The sequence below is a fragment of the Geotrypetes seraphini genome, chromosome 4 (assembly GCF_902459505.1).
Source record: "Geotrypetes seraphini chromosome 4, aGeoSer1.1, whole genome shotgun sequence".
NCBI lineage: Eukaryota > Metazoa > Chordata > Amphibia > Gymnophiona > Dermophiidae > Geotrypetes > Geotrypetes seraphini.
In genome coordinates, this window is record NC_047087.1 from 172,946,097 (window position 1) to 172,961,745 (window position 15,649).

Below are 15,649 nucleotides of genomic sequence, written 5' to 3' on the forward strand. Positions count from 1 at the left end.
ACCGGCCCCACACTTTTCACTCTCCAGGCTTCCACTGCCTCAGACGCAATGGCCTTCCCTCGGCTTCTGCACTCATCTGGCTTTGTGTTATTCTATAATACTTGGCGCTCAAATCCCATAGCACACATGGCCATGGGAGGGGGGGCATGGGTGAGACGGAGGTGTTTGAGAAACTTGTGCGCATCGTTACAGAATAATGAATCAGTGCGCCCAAACTTGGGCACTGCATTTCTACCAGGTTTCAGCAGGTGCAAGTCTGGCACCCAAAGTTAGGGTGTCAGAATTGGCACTAACATGATTCTATAAAAAGTGAATGTACACCCTTAATCACATCGCACTTAGCCCATTTTTGCGTGCCATTTATAGAATCTGGCACTAATTAGTGCTTCTGTATTAACCGGAATCAGGTACTACATATTAATGTGAATTTTACCACAGTTTAGTAAAATGATCCCTATGGCTGGGAAACAGGCACAGAGAAATAATGTGACTTGGTCCTTCAATGACAGAGAGGCTACCAGGAACTATTCTGACCTGTACTATAGCATTTTGTCTACTAAACTGCAATTCATTCTCACTTTCTATATTTATAGCTACATCTGTACATAAATTATGATAATTAAGGCTTACACTTGAAATGAAAATATGGCATGTTGGAATTTAACATGGAAAATCTTTTTTTCTGAGTACAATATGTACAAGGTGACTTCAGTGCTTATTTTCTAGGGGGTAAAATGGATTTATTTCAGCATGTTCATTAATATAATTGTCTTATTTTTTTATTTACTATGATTGACATTCATTTGATAGTCCTTTAGCAAAGCAGTTATAAAATTATATACTGATATGCAGCAAGGGGCTTACTTCTGCAATTATGTAAATACATATTGGCATGTCACACATTAACATCTGCTTTTTTAGTCAAAGAGGCCCCCATAATCTCAGTGAAGTCTATTTGTATAAGCAACGCATTTTGGTAAATATATCTCCAAGTTAGAATTGGTCATTTTGTGTGCTATCCTCAATACTTGCAAACCAAACTCTCTAGTAGCAGCTATATAAGGGGGGAAATTCCCAGATCACAGATCAACAAATGCATATGAAAATCTTTACTTCTATAAAACCCAATGTATCAATATTTAAACACCTCATCAAACGTTTGTTTAAAATGCCAACTATGGCATTTAAAAACAACCATATATATTCAGTGCGACGAATTGGACAGGAGGCAGTACTGAATATACAGCACCAGCTATACATATTAATGAAAATAGGCAGCTGCTATACTTACATTACGTTACATTAGAGATTTCTATTCCGCCATTACCTTGGGGTTCAAGGCGGGTTACAAAAGAGATTTAAAAAAATGGAGGGTTACAATGGAAGAACATTTGTTCTTTCTAGAGAGGTAAAGAGTAGGTTATGTAGTTTCTGTATGGCTGGAAGAGGGAGGGGGGAAGTACGGTAAGTTTGAAGTTAGGGCTGTTTTCCAGAAATTTCTTGAAGATTGTGGTTTTTATTTCTTTTCTGAAGTTATGGCTGTTTCAGGAATTTCTTGAAGAGTATAGTTTTTATTTCTTTTCTGAACGTCTTGTAGTTTGACGTCTTTATCAGTAGACTGGATATTTGGTTATCTAGTTTAGCTGCTTGAGTGGCCAGGAGGCCATCGTATAGTTTTTTTCCGTTTTACTTCTTTGATCGAGGGGTGTGTGAATGGGGTGTGTGTTTTTCATATGGCTAAGTAGTTTAAGTGAGGACGGAAATGTTCTTACTTAAATCACATATTTATTAGGGATATGCATTTGGTTTTTTTTGGCCGAAATGATAGAAACCACCCCCTGAAGTTTTGGGTTTAGCCAAATTTATGTTCTAGCTGCTTGGAAGCTTTCTGCAAGCACAAATATGTGATATATATACAAAACCTTTTTCATTATCCCCCGATGTAGCATTGTTGGATTTGCGTAAAAGGAGTACCCTCTGTCGGGAGAATCTATACGTGGCTAATAAGGAGAAGGAAAGGAGTTCCTCATCGCGGATACAGAAGTTCTAGATAAGTGTTATTTCACGCTCTGTTTGAAAATTTGAATTGAGTATCTATCTACTCAGCTGTAGTCATCTGGACATTCATTCTTCTTAAAAGCACAGTTACACTTTTAGATAAAAAGGCCTTATGGATGCATGAGAAAATACATATGTAAGTGTGGAGTTTTTTTTACAGACCAGTGATAATACAGACTGCTTAGGGTACTGTTTGTGCTTATGATTTCAATGTTACTTTATGGTTGAATGATTGAGATGCCCTGCAAAACTTACTTCTTTTTGTACTGGGTTTATCATGTGCCATTACTAGCAGACACTCTTTTCAGACAGTGTGCCACCTTCCAAAAACATGTGCACTTTCCCCGAAAGAGTGCACATTATTAGCAATATCGCTCTCATAGGGGCGCTTTTTCTAAAACTAAGCATACGCTAAAGGAATTAGCATACTAAGAACGTATAAAACGGGCTTCTTAGCACTTAGTCAGCAACCAAAGGAAACTCAACAAGTCCGTAGCCAAAAGTGGTGGAACCAAATACAACAGAAGAAGAAAACTGCGGAGATGTATGTGATACAAGCTTTTATTCAGTTAATAAGACACAATGTGAAGGTATACATCCATAAGCAATCCGCATCAGCTTTTTGGGTAGGAAGCCAATACGGTCCGTGTTTCGGTTAAAATATCTTACTCAAGGGTCCAGAGGAGTCTATGTTCGAAAATGAAAGGCAAAAGTGGATTCAAAAAAAGGGGATGATGCCTGATTGTGTAGAAATTGATGGATCGTCATGAAAAGCCATCCAGCGCAAAGCTTTGCACGGACCGTGTTGGGTCCCTAACCAAAGACCTGATGTGGATTGCTTATGGATGTACGCCTTTGCATTGTGTCTTTCCGCTGAACTTATCATCATTATCATTGTATTGCAAGGGATCAATCACAATTAACATCTTATGATATTGTTTCCTATTGCTTGAAGGGTTTGTTGCAGTGAAAATCCTACTCCCACCTGGCATCTTATGGATAGTGCTGGAGCAGGCAGAGAACATCTGCAGTGGCAGTATCTATATACTGCTGCTGAAAATTAATAGGTGGAGAAGAGCAGCAGGTTGAGAGCCAGGGAAGCCTAGTTCAAATCCTACTGTGATAACTTCTGATCTTGTATAATTTAGCGCCCCCCCCCCCCCCGCCCCCATTGCCTTAGGTACAAATTTAAGGAGTATTTTACTAAGCTGCGGTAAAAAAAATATGGGCTACTGAGCAGAGCTAACCATAAGCTAGATTTAAGACAGATAGCAGCAGTCACTACACAGGTATGCTCTGGAGAGAGTGTGGCAAAGTGGTTAAAGCTACAGCCTCAGCACCCTGAGGTTGTGAGTTCAAATCCATACTTCTCCTTGTGACCCTGAGCAAGTCACTTAATCCCCCCCTTGCCACAGGTATATAAGATAGATAGTTAGCCCACTGGGACAGGCAGGGAAAAATGCTTGAGTGCCTGAATAAATTCATGTAAACTGTTCTGAGCTCCCTTGGGAGAACAGTATAGAAAATTGAATAAATTTTGAATATTGAGCCTTGTCCAATCTTAGAAGGGATCAAGCCATTACTTGACTGTATATTAATAGCCTTTATGTACAGCTCTGATCTAATCCTAGTCCCCTGGACTCTATACATAGCACCCAAATTTGGTCCACTGCTGAGATTACATTAATGAGTTCTTAACTTTAACTGGGTGCAAACAACCAATTATTGATGTTAATTCACACTCATTTAAAACTTGTGTGCACATCCAGCTACACACAGGGCACCTAACTCCCCTAGCACGTATTGCAAAAGAAGGATGGCCATGGGAGGGGCATGAGCGGGATGAAAAGTTACACGTGTAGTTATAGAATACTGGTAAGCACACCTAATTTGGGACTCAGCATTTACACTAGGTTCCAACAGATGTAAGTCCAATGCCCAAAGCTCTTTATAGAATATTGCTTATTTTGTTTCAGTGCTAATTATTGAATGTTATTTATAGAATCCCGCCCCCTAATTATGAGTATTGTGAGAGAAAGAAACTATGCTGTTTGTTGCAGACAAGAGTGGAAGGGGAGAAAGAACATTGACTGCTTGAGAGAGATAAGGCAAATGACTTTCTGCAACATATGCAGGAAACATCAGTGGAATTGGAAGTGGGACAGAGAACGTAAGTAAAGAGATAGGGTAAAAGAAAATGAGAGACAGGGTCATTCAGAGAGGGGAAGAATTAGAGTATTGGGAGATGTAAATAGGGGAGGAGAGAACAGAAGACGTTTAGGAAAAAGATGATAGGATGTGAGGCACCTCTGCCCTAACCAATGGGCACATAGACAAGAAGGGTTAGAATGGGAAAATAAACTATATAATATGAAGGAAAAATATGCTGAGGTGGGCTTACTTGTTGGACACACGATCTTACAAGAATGCTTAATAAACAGTGTGCTGCTTCACTTTGGTGTCCTCCCGGAGTTCTTAAAGAGAGTGTTATTTCTTACAGTATCACTACTCAAACAACACCACCATTTACAGCACGCTCATCTCGAATATACGCCTGATTTCTGATTTTGCACTCATGCCTTCCGGATTTAAATATTTTACAGGATCTCTCATTTCTCTATAGCATAGGCATTTTCCACTTTTAAAAAAAATCTAAAACTAATTTTATTAACCAAAATTCTTTCATACTCTTCACCAATTTTGCTTCTGGGTGAAAACTGACCATCCACCTAGACTGTGCTGCTTCTTTGACTTCTACATTCAAAGCAGTTCATTTTTACCAATAGAAAAGCTTTTTTAGAAAGTATTGAGTAGTTCAACCCTATAGTTACTTCCTACATTCAAGATGTCGAAAAAGACCTAACTGAATGCAAAAAGTGACTCTAATGCTGAACCTCTTCTTGGGGAAGCTTCTTGGAACTGAATAAAATCAATTTGGCTACATTAGCCATTCATAAATTCAGTACAGAGTCAATTCCCAAGATCTTGGCTAAAAAACAAGAATGGGAACTTTTAGCTGTCAAAGTTCCAAAAGTAAAAGGGAACTAGAATTGTTAGAGGGCTGAGAGAGCAAAGCATTTACTTGCAGGTGATCACCTTTTGCTTTCTCTTTCACTTTCTCTTCTCCTTTTCCCCCATCCTTTCTCTCCCTCCCTTATCTCCTTTCTCCCACTCCAGCATTTTGTATAACTTCACCCCCTCCTTTCTTCACATAGCAAAGCCATTGACCTACACTTAAAATGCAATCTGAACTTGCCAAAATAATAATGGTTGCATGAAAACTGCCCAGTGCTCATCCCTCGCCTTTACACCATCTCTCAGAGGTGTTAAAGTAAGGATATCCACCCAAGTAAATACTACAAACTTTGTGGCTGCCATGCTACAGCGAGTCTCATGCTTGGACATGGGACCATGTGCAGTAAATCAGCAGTACTGCACAGAATCTTCCAAACAGCAGCTGGACTATTCCTTGGTTTCTATTGCTTCTGTGCACTGTCTTATGTTCTCACATTATTCCACAAAAAGTATGCAACCTTTATTACAGGCATTGACTCCCCATTTTTAAAAACAGCCTTTCCTTAATTCATTTGTCAGCTTTACATATATCAGTGAGATCCCTGCGTGGGTTGTGATTCGAGTCTGTATTGCAGCACCCTGGAAATGAGCAATGAAATAATATAAAAATTTCAAAATAGAAAAGGGAAATGGGCCCGACAAAAGCACAGAGATGTTAGAATATGCCGGACTGAAACTTTTGTGTAAAGGGGGTCAACATGGGGTTTAGTCCACAAATGTTGTCTAGGGGGGGGGATGAACGAAAAGAAGAAAAAAAGAGCGGTAAGGATTTGAAGTCAAATATTTAGTGGTGGCGGTAGCAGCAGCAATTGTATTAATTTTAAAAGCTATAACATATATATTTAGTGCCATTACACCTAGCCTAATTATGTGGATGGATTATGCCACTAAGTTGGCTACCAGCCCCTGGTAACACATACAGTGCGGAATCCACCCTGTGATGTTTCAAGGCAGAGTACAGGAGTGCTTTGCCAATGCCTTCCCCTACGCAGCTCCCCTATTTTGCTGCTGCCCAACCTATGGCCCCTCAGCCTACAGCACCTGGCATTCCTAGGTGGTCTCCCCTCCAGGTACTAGCCAGGCCTGACTTTGTTTAGCTTCTAATGGTAAGAGCAGGCCTACCCAGGGCAGCCAGGCCATAGGCTAGTCTAAGTATATAAGTTGTTATCAAAATAATTCTGTAGTACTGCTCCATTCTCCGCCATCCCTCTGCTCCATTACCATATGCTAAGTGTCGTGGTAGTTAGAGGGATTGTAGGTCCAACAGATCTGTATAGTGGCTGAAAATCCATGGCTAGTTAAGTTATATTCAGTGGCTGCCAGTGAATGTATAATTCCATTTGAATATTAGGCCATTTTTAAGTGCAAAATACATTATTCTAGTCCTACCTCCTAGTACTACAGCTTTTAGCGACAGGGAGATGACTGGATACCTGAAAGGACTTTGGCTGTTGGCACAGGCATATTCCATGCACTGGTTGTAGACATTTTCCCCACAACCTGGTAGACAGCACCTACCTTATTCCTTTTCTGTTTCCTTGCAGAACCTCTCCAATAACATCAATGCTTTTTAACATGTGGTGAGATGAAGTCATATATCTTCCTAATTGCTGTGTCATTGCAGTTACAGCATTATTGTCAGATAATGCTTATTGGTTCTCAGCGCCTGGTTCTACAAAAGCAATTTAATAAATTAAGAAAAAAAAAGTTATAAGACCTGAGATAAGGTTTAAATTAAATGCTTGGAGACCAGTGGCTGTTCTGCACACATGCTGAGAGTGATACATTGAGGTTGTTCCATAGATTCATAATGTGGCACTAGATTGCAATGTTCCCCAGGAAACAGCATGGACAAGAAAATTAACCATGCTTAACCAGTCAGAGCTTGGCACTATCTTCCCAAGCAATGAAAAGAAAGGAAAGGCCAGCCTTCCCATTAATCCCCAGGAGTAAAGTCTCCTGCCATACAGAACGGTCTGCTCTTCTTTATTTTCCACATTAGATATTGCAAACCTTGTTGTTTTATCGAACAGGCTAGCCTTCTTATTAAATCTTCATCCAAAAATAAGGCCTGTTCTACTTGGGAACAAACCCCAAACTCTTCCACGGTATAACAATATCAGAGCAGAGCTACCAAGAGGTCCTGATTTTTGAGAGGGAGATTTTAGGAAGCCCCCAGCTCTGCTTCCAGCCACACCCATTCTGCCACCCAGCTGCACCCCTGGAACACCTCAATTCCGTGGCTGCAGCATCAACAAGCCAACTCTTCCTTCAGCAGCAAGAGACGCCTAAATAAAGCATCATCTCCTACTGCTGTGGCGCCAGTCTTGCAATAAGAGCTGTGAGATTTTGCAGCTCTTATCAGTCCCACAGCAGCAGGAGATGACATCCTGCTGCTGAGTGGGTGTTCTTGGCTTTCCAGCAGGAGTACAGAAGGTGACCCTCAAAAGCAGGAGTCTCTAGTTGAATGCTGGAGAATTAGCAGGTCTGCCAGAGAAAGACATCTATTCCCGCAACATCGATATCCCAGCATGCATTGCACAAGGCTATGAACCAGAACGCGGACCTCAGTAAATGTGGGCGGAGGCTGTTTTTCTCAGCTAGTCTATTGCCCCAGGTTTTTGATTGGCTTGGTCCCCTTGCTCAAAAAATGTAATTTTACATATGGCCTCAATAATAGCAACAGAAATACAAGATTATATGAAAAAGAAGTATGGCCTCTGACATCATGAATGATTTGTAAAGCACGTTTTTTTTCCACAGTGCTATCAACTACCTCATATGACATCTCACTCAAACGTGGCTGGCTGTGGGCTTTTTTTTCTGTAACAAGAGGATATGTAACAGTCTGGGAAGTAAAACTGTTAAATTAACTTCTACTGCCATGGTTAGAGTCAGCTTTAGAGTCAGCTGTTTGCAGTCTGCTTTATTTCAGCTATCACAGGCTGAAGGCAGCTCTCAGATTTCCTCAACAGTCAATGGGTTAGTGGCGTTCAAATCTGCCTAAGCCTCCTGCTGGTCAGTGTGGGAATCTTAAGGGAATGTTCAGGCCAGTAACCTGTAGGAGCCGCCTGTACAGAGGCAGAACGGCATAGGAGGAAATTCTCACCAGCAAGAATGACCAGATTTGCTGTATTCATCTCAGTCCAGTTATGGTGGCACACATGGCAGGGTTCTTCCTAGAGCGTGCACATGAGTTTGTGCAGTATCTGAAAATGTATCACGACTCAGCAAAAGTGGTAAGTTCACCCACTTCTGCTTGTAGTGGCTCACTTGAGAATGGTGGCTACTGCCTGGGGAGCATTTCATACATACACTTTGCATCACGACCGGACACCAACAATGCGCTGGAGAGGCAGCACTCTTGGGGCTGGAGAGGGGTCACTACCCTTTAGCTACCACACTTGGTCTTTGGAGTTATTAGACTCCGTGGTGCACCTTCTTCAGCAGAATAAATACGTTTCTGGTGAACACGGGTAGAAAATTCAGAGAAAGCATAACTTCTGCCTTCCTACGTCCTTTCCTCTGTTGATTGTGTGGCTCTGTTTTTACTTATTAAATCTTTTCTTCCACCAACAGAAAATAATTAAAGTTAAAAAAAAGAGAGAAATTAAGAGACGGGGATGGATAGACAGAGAAATCTGAGAAGAGAAGGACAGGGAAAGATGCTCAGCACAGAGAAAAGCATACTTCATACAGAGGGAGACAGGAATGTCAGAGGAAGAAACGTTAGTATTACAAAGTGTTTTTCTCATTTTGTTTGTCGCAGGAGAGTCTATGTTTAACGACATACACTGCTGCCTATTCCAGTCCGGAGAATTTATGGTCCCGTGTTCCAACCCCTACACAGAGCAGAAGCTACCTCCCCCACTGTGAGTAGTCTGTCTTTACAAGGCAAATGCAGTGTAGAGAAAGACAGGAGAATAGGGTATGAGAAGTAAAGTATAAAACAGGCTCCCAATCCAACACATTGTCTTCAGGCTCTTTGCAAAGTTTGTGGCTGGGAATTTTCTCGCTTTTTATGTTAAATCTGAACTGTGTGTCTGTATCCATAAAGTGTCTCTGCCTTTGATCTTTAATGTGGTTTTGTTCTTTGCTGCCTCTGCTGCTCTTTTGTTATCCATGATCCCCTGGAATGGGTGGCCGTAGTGATATATCATAGGATGCGGGGCGCAGATCTGTCATTAGTGATGGTCCTACGCAGTCGGACTCCACGGCGGATTGCCACCAGCATGTCTTCAGCAGGAGGGTCACCAGAGCCAGATGGAGGCAGGACTGGTGTCCCTCCGACTTTTAGAGTAGGAGCAGAAAGTGTGGTGGGGAAAGGGAACTGTCCTTCACCCAGTGCATGGGCGCTAGCCACCAGCTCTCCGATCTTCTCCACCAAGCTGTGCCGGTTGGCTGCCAGCTGCTGGTCCTCCTCTTCCTCTGTAGAAAGGTGTGGCCCACCAGAGTACACAGAGATCTCCATGGTATTGCTTCCCCAGGCTGTATTGGGCAGGCTTAGCCTCTTTGGTGAGGCCTTGGTAAATTCTACTGCACTGTGAGCGGCATCATCTGTGTAGAACACACACTCTTCACTGCCCACTCTTGTGGGGCCACTGTAGCCTGGAGAATCTGGGACAGTAGGAGTTTTCACAGGGACAATAGGAGGCCGTATCGGGATAGGACCTGCGTTGGACAGGGTACGGCGCACTGAGGGTTTGGTAGATGGGGTACGGCGGATTGTGGCTACACCTGGGGTGGCGCTGCTTGACTGATTGGTTCCAGAAGGCAGTCCAGCGGTGGAGGCAGGTCGCTTAGTTTGGATCATACGCCTGTAGTTTTGTGCAATGTTGCTGTTGCGGGGAATGGTGGAAGATTTGTCAAATTCACTTTGGCTCTCGCCTTCCACATCACCATTCACAGAATAGCAGTCGTAATCTGACCCTAGAGAAGAAAAGAGGAAATAATGACAAGGTGACAGTGCGTATAGTTGCCCTGCAGACAAACAAAAGCATCATGAGTGAGGCAGAAGGCGTGGTCAGAAATGGAGTGCGCGGACAATACAATGGAGGCTGGAAGTGTGTGGATGTTTTTTTGACTGATGTTTTAAAAGGTCATCTTTACATATTACATCATATGGAAGCACTAAGCTGTAGTAAAAAGTGGTCTTAGCGCGCCCATACACAGGGTTTTCCTGCATGCTAAGACCATTTTTACCACAGCTAGAAAATGGCCAATTTCTTATTTTGTCTATTAATGGCTATAAGCTAATGTTGCCATTAGTACACGGTCATTAAAAACAATTACAGATGGAGCACTTACTGATACCTATTTTGTAGGAAGTAAAGGCTCATGTAGTAATCTTGTGCTAACCAGTTAGCGCATGGTACTGCAGTTTGAAAGATTAGGTTCTTACCTTGCTAAATTTCTTTCAGATCAAAGACAGGATTCTGTACAGTAGCTGTTGCTTCCCATTAGTTGCGAATATGCAGAAGAGTGCCACTTTAAAACTCTGAACTCCTCCCCTTCTGCAGTGAACAGCTCTCTCTTCAGTTGGTACTAAAGCAATCGAACTCCACTGAAACAAAAGAAAAGAGAAGGTGGGGCATGGGGGAACTTCCCTGACAACAAACCATATTCTGTTCTGCTCTGTAATTGATGATAAAAGAAAATTGATTATTAAACATTCAACACCGAAAAACAAATTACACACACGAGTAGCTAGGAACCAACATGCTAAGAGTAACTAGTAGAAGCCATACCCTCTTCCCCCCCCCCCCCCAAAGGAGAAAGGGAATAGGAGCCTTCATGTCCCTGTAGTTTTGTCTCTGTTAAATCTTAGATACAGGAGAAGAGGTCCCATGACAGTCACTGGTAACGACCAAGACAGGAGCAAGAAAATCAAAAGCTTTGACAGGGCAGGACTTAAAGAATCCTATGTCTTCTTTCTGAAAGAAGATAAGCAAAGTAAGAACTGAGCCCAGATTCTCAAAACTTTAACACCGTCACTAAGCTGTTTTCCAATGGTTTAGCCTGCAGGCATTTTAGCGGCAGATTATCAAAATTGCTTATCTCTGTCTTTAGCAAGGTTTCTAGCAGTCTCCAACAATGACATGCAAATGGCTCTTCAACATTGAAATGAGCACTCTGGTGGATTCTTTACAATTGCCAAGCCATTTTCTAAGAGCAGTGTTGGATTTTGGCGACAAAAATTCAGCAACTGGTTCAGGGGTGCCAGTACAGTGATAGCACTGTTTAAAACCATGGCATGGCAGTGTCAGAGACTGCTAGAAAGCCAACTGACCCCTCTTCCCCCCCCCCCCAGCAGCGGGAGAGATGCTGATTCTCTCCCGCCACAAACAACACCCCCCTGCAGCGTCGACCTGCCCTTAGCAGCGGGAGAGATGCCCATTCTTTCCCGGCACAAACAATACCCCTTCGGCAGCAGCGACACCCCCCTAGCAGCGGGAGAGATGCCCACTCTCTCTCGCCACAAACACCCCTCCTTCAGTGGCAACACCCACCAGCAGCAGGAGAGATGCCCACTCTCTCCCTCTGCCACACAATATCCCCCCTGCTTCCTACTCCTCTTCCTCTTACTTTAAATTAATTGGCTGACTGGAGGGATGCCTACTCCCTGCAGCCAGCTGGCCCACCTCTTCAAAATGGGCCTTCCCCTCCCCAGTGCATCTTGGGATGCACCGGGGAGGAGCCTGAGGCTCTGATTGGCCCAGGCTGTCTAAGGCCCTTCCCATAGGAAGAGCCTTAAACAGCCTGGGCCAATCAGATGCAACAGGAAGGGGCCTAAGGCTCAGATTGGCTTGGACACCTAAGATCCCTCCTATGAGCGAAGGGGAGCGCTTCTCATACCTCCCTACTTGAATACATAAGCTACTGCTGTGGCACTGTATGAAAAAATCTGGACCACCTTCCCTGGGAGCAAAGATACTCCTTCAGTGCCAGACCAAAGGCTCTAAGTTCCAGACAATTTATGGAACATTTGCTTTCTGATGGGGTCCATTGTTCCTGGAGCGGACAACCACAGCAGTGGCATTGATCGCAAAAGTAATTCCCCTGGAGCCACCAACATAAGCTGTGCTTTGCTCCCAAAGTCCAGGGGAATTGCATCTGCATTGAGTGGTATCACGGTGACCACCTAGAAAGAAGAGAGTACAGGAATGGCAGTACATGAGCTCTCACTCAGAGAACAACTTCTAGGGAGGCCACCATAGAGCCTAGCACCTGAAGGTAATGCTGGGCTGTGGGGCTCAGTAAAGCCAGGATCTCTAAGATCTGCTTTCTGAGCTTCTGTTTGCATGGTTTGGGCAGTAAAACATGGCGCTGCACTGTGCCAAAGAAGATTCCTTTATATTCCAAGCACTGAGTCTGCTGAAGGTGACTTATTTGGAAGTTAACTATCCAACCAAGGCTCTGGAGGAGATTTATCACCTGCTGCACTGCATGCTTGCCTTCTTTTTGTGAGGGGGCTCTGATCAGCCAAGTGTCTAGGTAAGGATGCACCTGGATACCCATCCTGCGTTGGTGGGTTGCTACAATCACCAATACCTTGGAAAGATGTGTGGAGCTGTGGCAAAACCAAGAGGGAACACCACCAACTGGAAATATTGCTGAAAAGCGTAAAATCTTAGATATTCCCTGTGATCTGGAAAGATGGGGATGTGAAGATATGCCTCTGTTAAATCCAGAGAGGCTAGGAATTCTCTCATAGCCACCATTGCTATAACAGAGTGGAACGTTTCCATGTGAAAGGGGGGGATCTTTAGGGCCTCGTTTACTAACTCAAGTCCAGAAAGGGTCTCCAAACTTCTGTATCTGTCTTGGGCACTATAAAGTATAAGAAGTATCTGCCTGATCCTGATTCTTCTTTGGGAACTAGATGCATGGCCTGAATGCCCAAAAATCATTGCAATGCCATTCAGACTCTGGCCTCCTTTTCCGGCCATCTGGCTGGGGAGTCGAGGAGTAGTTCTGGAGGGAGCTATGAAAACGGTCATATGGAATCTGTTCCCATTCCTTCCAGAAAGCTGACAGGCACCTGCCGAAGTGAGGAGGGGTGGCTGTTGCCCTGGCATCATTGAGACTTCTTGAAGGCTAAGCCAGCGCAGGAACCTGAGGGATGCTGGTGCTTGTAACTGCCAAATCTCTGTCTGGACCCCTGGAAGGGCCTCTGAGAAAAGAAACTGGAGGAAAATAGGCATGATCTCTTAGAGGTACAAAAACTGCCTCTGCTGCTCCAGGTGGAATGATGGCTCCCGCTGCCTGGGAGGGATTTGGGATGGCGATCCATAACGCTGGCCATGAGGTCATCTAAACCTTTGCCAAAAATCATCTTCTCCTTGAAGGGTAATGGGCTTAGAGTGGTCTTGGAGACTGAGTTGCCCACCCACTGTTTGATCAAGAGCTGTCGGCGGGTAGAAATGAAGTAAGACAAAATCTTACTTAGAACTCTGAAGATGTCATAAAGAGTGTCAGCCACATAATCCACTCCCTCCTTAATCATGTGTGGACAAGTGTCCCCCAGCTCTGAGGCCTAGTCCCACAATCTTTGCATGATAGGTCTGTGCCACAAAGGAGGCAGCTGTTGCAGACTTGATACCCAAAGCCAGGGCTTCAAACTGTCTTTTAAGGACCACATATACCTTATGGTCCTGTGCATCCTTCAGTATCACTCCTCCCTCATTAGGAAGGGAGATGTGCTTAGTCACTTACACTTCTACAGAGTCCTTTTTCGGCTGTGAAAACAGCTTTCAGGTGACTCCCGTTGGTCAGTGACTAAGGAGATGATATCTACATAGTGCCACTCATAACAGAACACTGAGAGGTGGAGGGCTGCCAGAAAGTGAGCTTCTGTCAGAAATGACATATGAAACGGAAACTGAGTTGAAAAGGTGACACACTGTGAGTCATTGCCATGATCCACAGCTGCCCCTGCCTCCTGACCTCTGGACCCTGAAAGGAATTACAAATCATCTGTAGATGCAGGGCAGCCATGTGATAATAAGAGCATGCAAAGAAACATCCACTCTGAAGAGTCACTGACACTAGGAACCAGTGTGGTATGAGGCAGAGATGCCTGCTTGGGATATAGATCCCCCTGAGGCAGAGTCAGCGCACTCATAGGAAGCACAGCACTTCCTGGACCTGTTAAGCAGGCTTTCCATAAAAGGCTGACAAAATCAGAAAAAGCCTTGCATCAGAGGCCCTGAGGACCCCTGCAAGACCCCAGACTGGGGAATTAGGTCCTCCTTCAGCACCACATACTAATGTTTTGCCCACTCATTGCTCATGGCCACTCAGTGGGTTCTCTTCCCCACAGGCCTGGCTTTCTGGGCTTTTGGGAGTTTCAAGGCCCAGGAGGACTGATTAGAGGTTGAGCTTGAAGTTCCCACTCCTTCCTCTCATGCCCTGTGGCACATGGAACGCAACCACTCCTCAGCTGGTAAATCTGTACAATAAACACAGGAAATGGGGCTAGTCTGATCTGGGGCATTCATTACAAATGAGCCCTAGGCAAAATGAGAGGTTTTGAGGTAGAAAATAGGACTTTGAAAAAAAAAAATCACTAAAAATCCAAGATGACCACCAACAGAAAATTTGTGCCAGAAACAGCCCATTGGAGCCCTACTGAAAAACAAAAAATATTGAAAAAGGGATTTTGGAAGTGGCGGAACCTAACCCTAATCACAGAAACTCTTCAAACTGGGATTTTCAGACCCCCTGATTTTCCCCATAAAGATCAATTGGAGTACTTCTGGTGCCTGTCAGCTTGCAACAGCCTGTCTGCAGGGAAAGGATTTCTGCCTCAGAGAGAGTCAGGAACAGATTCACTTCTGAAAATCATATGGCTGTCAGTGAGGTGGACGCTGACCGAGGACTCCAGCCTCCCAAATTCATACAACGCGTTGGGGAGAGAAACTTCACAGCCGGCGCCCTGATACCCAGAGGGTTGTTACACAGGTAGGATTACCATATTTGCGAAGACAAAAAAGAGGACAGATGACCTAAAAAAGAGAACAGATGACCGACCCCACCCCACCAGCTAAAAAAAGAGGACATGTCAGACAGGGGCCACACAGCCTGTGCTCAAGCCTCTGATAAATCAGCAGGCGAGCCAACTCTCAGGGGAACGGACCCTGAGCTCCTGAAGGGACTCAAAGCAGGCTGGCTTCACAAGTACTCAGAAAGATTTGCCTGGGAGCAGCAGTCCACCCCATGGGACTGCGTCCTTTTCCCAGTGGAGTAAACCCAAGAAGGGGACCTCCGAACACCAAAGTCACGCAGAAAATTAAAAAACTGACAGCAAAAATACCACAAATTAATAAAATGAAGTAAAGCAGATCAGAACACACCTTCTCAGTTCACTTGCAGAATGAAAAACTGAAGAGGGAGCTGTTCTCCACTGTAGAAGGGGAGGAATTCAGAGTTTTAAAGTGACGCCTTTCTTCAGATTCATGACTAATGGAAAACAACAGCTACTGTACAGAATCGCTGATTAGAGAAGGAATGCCTA

The 15,649-nt window shown here is 44.0% G+C and overlaps 1 protein-coding gene across 7 annotated transcripts in view; it reads right to left on the minus strand.

Moving 5' to 3' along the window:
* Nucleotides 1-1,938: 1,938 nt before the first annotated feature.
* MTSS2 (MTSS I-BAR domain containing 2) overlaps nucleotides 1,939-15,649 on the minus strand; it is a 296,388-nt gene continuing 282,677 nt past the window's right edge. For 6 of the 7 annotated variants that reach the window (XM_033941223.1, XM_033941221.1, XM_033941218.1 and 3 more), the window contains one exon: nucleotides 1,939-10,062. In XM_033941223.1, coding sequence (XP_033797114.1) covers nucleotides 9,290-10,062 — 773 coding nt within the window. In that variant the 3' untranslated portion in view covers nucleotides 1,939-9,289. The remainder of the gene's footprint in view (nucleotides 10,063-15,649) is intronic. The other variant, XM_033941222.1, reaches the window with a different exon arrangement.